Source organism: Pteropus vampyrus, unplaced genomic scaffold (assembly GCF_000151845.1).
Source record: "Pteropus vampyrus isolate Shadow unplaced genomic scaffold, Pvam_2.0 Scaffold37, whole genome shotgun sequence".
Classification (NCBI taxonomy): domain Eukaryota; kingdom Metazoa; phylum Chordata; class Mammalia; order Chiroptera; family Pteropodidae; genus Pteropus; species Pteropus vampyrus.
In genome coordinates, this window is record NW_011888818.1 from 6288472 (window position 1) to 6295953 (window position 7482).

The 7482-nt window shown below is 40.7% G+C and overlaps 1 protein-coding gene across 1 annotated transcript in view; it reads right to left on the reverse strand.

The window, feature by feature from the left end:
- Positions 1-4545, reverse strand: part of POLE4 (DNA polymerase epsilon 4, accessory subunit) — a 13942-nt gene extending 9397 nt beyond the window's left edge. Inside the window, exons 1-3 of the mRNA XM_011358085.1 lie at positions 4290-4545; positions 3518-3602; positions 2795-2836 (exon numbers count right to left, since the gene is read on the reverse strand). Of these exons, the coding sequence (XP_011356387.1) occupies positions 2795-2836; positions 3518-3602; positions 4290-4499 (337 nt within the window). The 5' untranslated portion in view covers positions 4500-4545. The remainder of the gene's footprint in view (positions 1-2794; positions 2837-3517; positions 3603-4289) is intronic.
- Positions 4546-7482: the final 2937 nt, after the last annotated feature.

The following is a 7482-nucleotide window of genomic DNA, read 5'->3' on the forward strand; positions in this document are numbered from 1 at the left end:
GCAATAAGAAGAGACGAAATACTGCCATTTGCAACAACATGGATGGACTTTAAAATAATCATACTAAGCGAAATTAACCAAACAGAAAAGATTGAAAATCACATGATGTCACATATGTGGGATATAAATCTAAAAGCAACAAATGAACAGGACTAACAAACAGAGACTCATGGACATGGACAATGGACTAGTGGTTACCAGAAGGGAGGGGGAAGGGGGGGGGAATTAAAATGTAAAATGTTAAAAAAATTATGTATATATAGTATGAAAAAAAAAAATAAACTGGCATTTAAAAAAATGTAAAAAAAGAAAAAAGAAATAGGTTGGCCGAATGGATAAGAAAACTAGACCCTTATATATACTGCCTAGGAGAGACTCACTTCAGATCCAAAGACACACACAGACTGAAAGTAAAGGGATAGAAAAAAATATTTCAAGAAAATGGAAAAAAAAACAAAAAACAAAAAAGCTATGGTAGCAATACTGATACCATACAAAATGGACTTTAAAACAAAGACTATAACAAAAGACAAAGAAGGACCCACCAATCCCACTTCAGGGTATTTATCTGAAGAAATCCAAAACACTTACTTCAAAGGGACACGTGCATCCATATGTTCACTGCAGCATTATTTACAATAGCTAACATACAGAAGCAACCTGGATGTCCATCAATGGATGAAGGAAGCGGTGGTACATATATACAATGAAATATTACTCAGCCATAAAAAAGAATGAAATCTTGCCACCTGCAACAACATGGACTAACTTAGAGGATATTATGCCGAGTGGAGTAAGTCAGACAAGAATAAGTGCCATTTGATTTCACTCACATGTGGAATCTAAAGAACAAAATAAACAAATAAAACAGAAACAAATTCATAGATACAGGGAACATTTTGATGGTTGCCAGATAAGAGGCGGGTTAGGAGGATGGGTGCAAAAAGATAAGGGATTAAGAAGTAAAATTTGGTAGTTACAGAACAGTCATGGGGATGTAAAGTATAGCATAAGAAATATAATCAATAATATTGAAATAACTATGTATGGTGCCAGTTGGGTACTAGATTTATCAGAGTGATCACTTCGTAAGTTAAATAAATGTCTAATCACTATGTTGTAAACCTGAAACTAATAAAATATTCTATATCAACTGTAATTGAAAAATTAAAAATTATTAAAAATAATGATACAACTACCAAAAAATGGAAAGAAGGAAGGGATTTATGGGGTAGTATAGGTTAGACAAATCTTCATTTGTCATAGAAATCAATAGATAACATCTGTAGTTGGTAAATCAAGAAAGAAGCATATTATTTAGAAATATAGGTAACCACCTAAACTAAAAACATAAGGGTGAGGGGCAGCAGCTGTATTTCATTATAAAACATTAAGTAATTATTTGATTTTTAAGCATGTATACATATTGCCTTTATTAAAAAAGAAAAAATGGTTTCCTACTTAGAACATACACTAAGACATAACGTTTACTTTACCAGGTACAAAATAATATAAATGGACTGTATGCACAGGGCCAAAATTTTAGTCTACTAGTGTAGGAGAAGCAGAGGGTTCGATTACTGAGATAATTGGATTGGAAGATGAAAATGAATACATCCACCACTCAATAAATGGTCATTATTAAAAATTCGAGCTACGCATTATGCCATGAAAGAAGCTAGAGTGGAAAACTACATAAGATCTCTCCACTTCTATTCCTGGCACCCTCCAATTTATGACCCACAGGGCACTAGTGTTACGTATGTCTTTAAAATACAAATCTGATATCGCTAATCTCTTTGAAGAGCTGGTAATTAAAAATGAGCGGATAAAGTAGTCTCCAAACATTTTTGAATGGAGAATTTACAGAAAGTCGATCACAAGGTGTTTGCCTTATGTAGATAGCTAACAAGTTAATTTTAGGAAAAAATGAGATGGAAAGAGAAGCTTGAGAAAGATCTAAAAATTAATAAATGAAGCTGATCATTAAGATACTTGGAAATGTATCTTAAAAAGATATATTTTTGATATATTTAGAAAAATATATCAAAAGGGCCAGGAGCCTAGATTATACAGAGATGCAAAACAAGACCATTAAAATAATGAAATAAATCAAGAAAAGATTTCTGAAGGTAATGAGGTTTGAAGAGGCAATGAGAACACCCTAGTATGGTGAAGGTACATGGCTTTCAAAAAACTAGTCAGAGTACGTGTAAGTAAGAGTAAACTGATCAGATTTAGGAATTAAGCAGCAGAAACTACTCTAAGAGAAGGTAGCTAAAATGAGGTATTTCAAATATTTGCTATTTCAAGGACAAGATTTAGTTAGTGCATGAACCTCTTTGCTCTGACTAAATTCTAAAATTCCCAAGAACAAACAGACAGAGGCAAGTACAGAATCTCACTGCAGCAAAATAATCACTTACCACTAACTACTGAAGAAGAAAAAGGAACAAGAAGTAACCCTTTAAATGTTGGCAATTGTCTCTGATCTTTAGCATTATGATGAGAGGGAAGATTTATATCTAGGAATGGAAATCAAAGTAGGAATCAACCTTCAGAATCCAGCAAATTCTACTGGGGTCTTCATTTCTCTTCCATTTCAGATAGAAGCAATTTTCAGCTAAATCTCACCAGATGTAGCAAGTTAGTTTTTCCTATCTTAATAGGAAATAGGAAGAACGAAACTTCACAAACCAGGAAGAACCAGGCATCCATTTTATTAGGTTTTGAACTCAGATCATTAGCATAGAAAAGACAAGTGGAAGTAATTACCCACTGATAGAGAACTCACCTTCCAGAAAAGCAAACTCATCCACAGCTTCTATTGCATTATCTGAAACACAAAGCAAAGGGACACCTGACTATCTCTGGTCATCTGGACATCATCCCCCAAAAACACAACTCATACAGTGCAGGGCATGAGGCCGTATGCAAATCAGGGCATGTATAAAATTTGTCCCTTTGCTATTCTGAGATCCATGTCTACTCTACTACCAAATCTTACATATCAGCTATCTCTCTACAAGAGTAAGAAAACCCTGAGCAAATACTGGTCAGTGGAGGAAACCTCTTTGCTCTGAAAATCATCAGAGAAGAGTTTAGCAATATAGCAGGGAACATGAGAATACGTTATATGAAAGCTTACATATGTGTTAAAGTTACTAGGCTAGAAAGGAGAGTCAGAAATCAAACGTCCAGTTTCTAGGGGAAATAAAAATGTTAACCCTTGCACAATGTGGCAGAAAGCATAAAGGGGTCTAGTCAGCTTTGGCAACAGCTAGACTCCTTTCCTTGTCTGTCCCACCACCCCTCCAACAACCCAAAGCATAAAGACTCTAAAGGTAGGGTTTTCTGGCACTATGGCAGTCCAACAAAAAACATCCCAGGGACAGACCCTGAAACATCTCCCATCTTACAGTGACGCCTTCTTAACCAAAGGGAAGCCTCATCCAGCCCTCCCTTGTACACCCCCAATGCCAGATACCACTTTACCCAAATGCCAGTGACACTTTACCCAAATCCCTCCTCTGGAGGGTTTTCCTCTTCCCTTGTTGAGCACAGCAGTAGGCATCTTTTGCAATAGTCTCCACAAACAGTTCCTGTGAAGCAAACAAGGAGATGTGTACAGTAAGTCATCACGTAACGTATACAATAGGTTCCGGGACTTTAAGCGAAAGGACACGGTAACGAAACCAATTTTACCATAGACTAAGTGATATAAACAGTTAAGTTCCTAGGACTAAGTGATATAAACAGTTAAGTTCCTAGGGTACCTCATCAACAGTATATGGAAACAACGTTCAACAAAAAAAAAAAAAAACGAAGTTATTCGGAGATCTACTGTATCAGTCGGTTCTAGCATCATCTGAGAGAGGAGTGAAAGAGGGCTCAGGTGCACGGGGAAGTTCTCAGGGACTTCAAGTTCTACTCCCCTTTCCCCTCCCTCACTTGTAAATCCACTCCACTCATTCATCTGCAACTACAAGTTCTAAGTTAGACACGGGAGATGCAAATTAACGTCTTTGGCCAGGCTCTCATGATGACGCAGGTGTGTTAGCAATACAACTCCTGCATGTGACCCTTTTCCTGTCTTCCCTTCCTACACTCACACCTCAGAATCCAGCCCGGGCCCTGCACCTCCCAGTCCTCCGCTCACCCGGCCCAGGCCCTCCTCTTCCTCTGCCCCCCAACTCCGGCCCACGCCGCCGCTAAGCCCCGCCCCTTGCCACGCGCCCCGCCCCTCTCCTTGCGCCCCACTCCTTGCGCCCCTCGCGCTCCTGCCTCACCGCGGCTCGTGCCAGAATGAAGATGGCTTCCTGTCCCGCGAGCGTCACGTCGGGGTCCGCCTTAACCAAGGCCTTCACTCGTGCCAGAGGCAGCCTCGAGAGACGAGGCCCGGGCGCACTGGTCGAGGCTTGGGGCTGCGGGGCCGCTGCCTCCCCACTGGGCCCCTCCTCCTCCCGGGGCGTCCCGCTTCCAGCAGCCACAGCCGCCATCCAGGAAGCGAGCAAGCTGCGCGCGGCCGCCGACTGTGCGCGCGCATACGGCGCCGGCGCCTTTCCCCGCGCGCGGGGAGGCCACGCCCCCTCTGGCGCGAGTGCCCGCCCTTCTAGCGGCTGCTGATTCCTGGAAATCCCAGCGAGTCGGTACCAGGTTCGAGGCCGGCGTGCGTGCTTGCTCGGTTCCACTGCACCGCCCCACCACTGGCTGTATTGGCCCCGCTGGCCGTTTCCGTGACCCTCCAGCGCCGCCTGGCCTAGTTGAGCCCAGGCAGCGCCTCTCAGTTGAATAGGGTGGCTGGGAGACGCTCTGGTTCTGGGAAGAGCGAGCGCGCAGGTATGGAAAAACCCAGACTTGGCCCGCCAAGAGTCTTAGTCAATGCAGAATTGATACCCAAAGCTGAGAAGGGCATGTGCCCAAGGGAGGCCCCGAAGTTTCCCAGAGGGCCCAGCGTGCGGGAAAGAGGGTGCCAAGGAGGACGCGAAATCTGGACCAGCTTCAAGGAGAACAAGATGCTCTTGAAAGAGGGGTAAGACTTCGGCAGCAGAAATGGAAGAAGTTCAGTCCAGACGGGAAATCACAAGAAAAAGACATAGAAGCTGGAAAACAAAGTTGTGGCAATCACAAGACAGCCACATTCATTCGATCATGAATTACATCAAAGTCTTGCTTCTCAGACTTTATTCACAGATACCTTTACTCTTAGAAATTATTGAAGACCCCAAAGAGCTTTTGTTTCTGTAGGTTATATTGACACTTGTATTAGAAATTAAAAAGAAGTTTAAAATATTCATTTAAAATAACTGATGCATGTTAACATAAGTAACTAAATTTTTTTAATGAAAAAAAGCCTCTTTAATGTTTGTCTTAATAGAAGACAAATGGATTCTCTAGCTGCTTCTGTATGTTAACATCACTTTTCACATAGATCTGAAAACCACTCTTCTTGAGAGAAAGAATGAAAAGAGAAAATAACCTCTTCATGTTATTAATGAAACCAGACCTTAACTGTTTCTTTGAGTGTCTTTCTAGAAATACCAATATCTCCTTCCCAAACCCTGAGCAACAGCCAGGCCAAACCTGGCTCCATTGGACTAGTGTCCATGGCTGGAGTCTGCTAGAAGGACTATCCTTGTCCAGCTGATGAACTTTTGACTTACAAAAGCCTAAAAGTTCTCCCTCAGATCATGCTAACTAGTCATTTTCTACACATGCGATGTATGAAGAGACATGGAGCCTGGCTGCCCACAAAGGAGAACCAAAGACTTCCATAAAGACTACCCGATCATCACTTCTCTAAGCCTACCCTACCCCTTCCTCTCCACCACAAAAATCACTACTAGTTCACTAATGGGGGAGACTAATTTGAGCCTTGCCTCTGGTGTCCATGTGGCTGCCTCACAATTAGTCCTCTCTGCAAAAGACCATGACCTCTGGATTTGGCTTTTCAGTTGTACATTCAGCAAAGAACCCACTTACTCGGATTGATCACATTAAGGAAATAGTTTTGATTTCACAGACCCCTGAAAAGGGTCTCTCAGAACACACACACACACATGTCTCCACACCACACCTTGAGATCTGCTGGCACAGAGGAAGAGTTGATATTTGCAAAAATAAGTTTAATATAAATCAATTCTGTTTTAATAGCTTGCGTTTTTTCAGCACTTGCTATGTGCATGATTTAAAGTGCTTTACATTTATGTATGTCATGTTGACTTAACATCATTTTCATAATACCCTATTTGAAATAGTTAATATCTTAACCTTATTTTACAGTTGAGGAAACTGAAACAGTTAATTCACTGAGGAACAAAGTAAAGAAAATGGAGTCGCTGTAGTTAAGCTACTAAATTACTAAAATCAAGTAGTAGGTTGAGGTATGAGAAAATGATTATACTTTTGTTTTAACTAGCTTGGGAGCTTAAATTTTTAAACTTTGCAGTTCTACATCAATGCCCAGATACACATCAAATCTCCAAATAACCCTCTGATTACCCCACAAGGACTAAGGAAAGAATATTCATGTATCTAGACTACTTGACATCCAGATCACCAGACATTTAGAAATTACGCTCTTGGACTAACCCAGAGGCTAAGAATGCAGAACTGATTCTTCTCAAGAACGTGCATTTTACTATAAGAAATCCTACCTTTTCTTTCTTCTTCAGAATATTCTGGGTATTGCCTAATTGTGTTTTCAGTTTTCAAACCCTAAAACTTTTGAATAAATCTTTATCATTTATTTCGAGCCAAAGCCTCCTGATTTCATTTACGTTTAGTCGACATCACCCACAGTGGGATGTGGTGAAAGTCAAGATAAAGTTGAATTAGATAACATCTGAATCACTCTCCCTTCCAAAACGATGTGGTAAACTCTACTGACTGGATTAGCAGAATAAGAGGCTTGACCAAGATTACAATCATCAGAAGGGGGTCTGAATCTCTGAAAATCTCACTGCAGCCTCCTTTAGGACCTCAGTCCTGAGTCCATCTTCAGATTACATTTGTGGACACTCCTGTACCTAGGAAGCTCCACACAAAATATATAAAAGCATGGCCAGATTCTTGTGTCACTTTGCAGCAGAACACTTCATGGAGCAATATTTCAACAATGTCAATGTAGTTAAGTACTAATGACAGCCTAAATTCTAAGTTAATACAATGAAAGAGTTGACCACTGTAAGGACAGGATTCAGTGAGACTTCCTAAATGTTCTAACTCAGATGGGTTTTGGAAAATTGTCTCTTTACGCTCCCTTTCTTGCCAGCTTTTTCTGTTATTTATATTTTCCCTACCTTCCTTTAATTTCCTCCTCTTCCCCTCCCTTTTCTCCCCATAATGCCCATTTTTTCCCACATCACTTGAGTATTTAATCACTTGGCCAAGCCCCTTACTTCCTTTCCCAAGTTTTACTGTGACTAACAGAAAGAAGTTTATTTAGACCACACAGGACTTTCTGACTATGAGCGCTAAAAG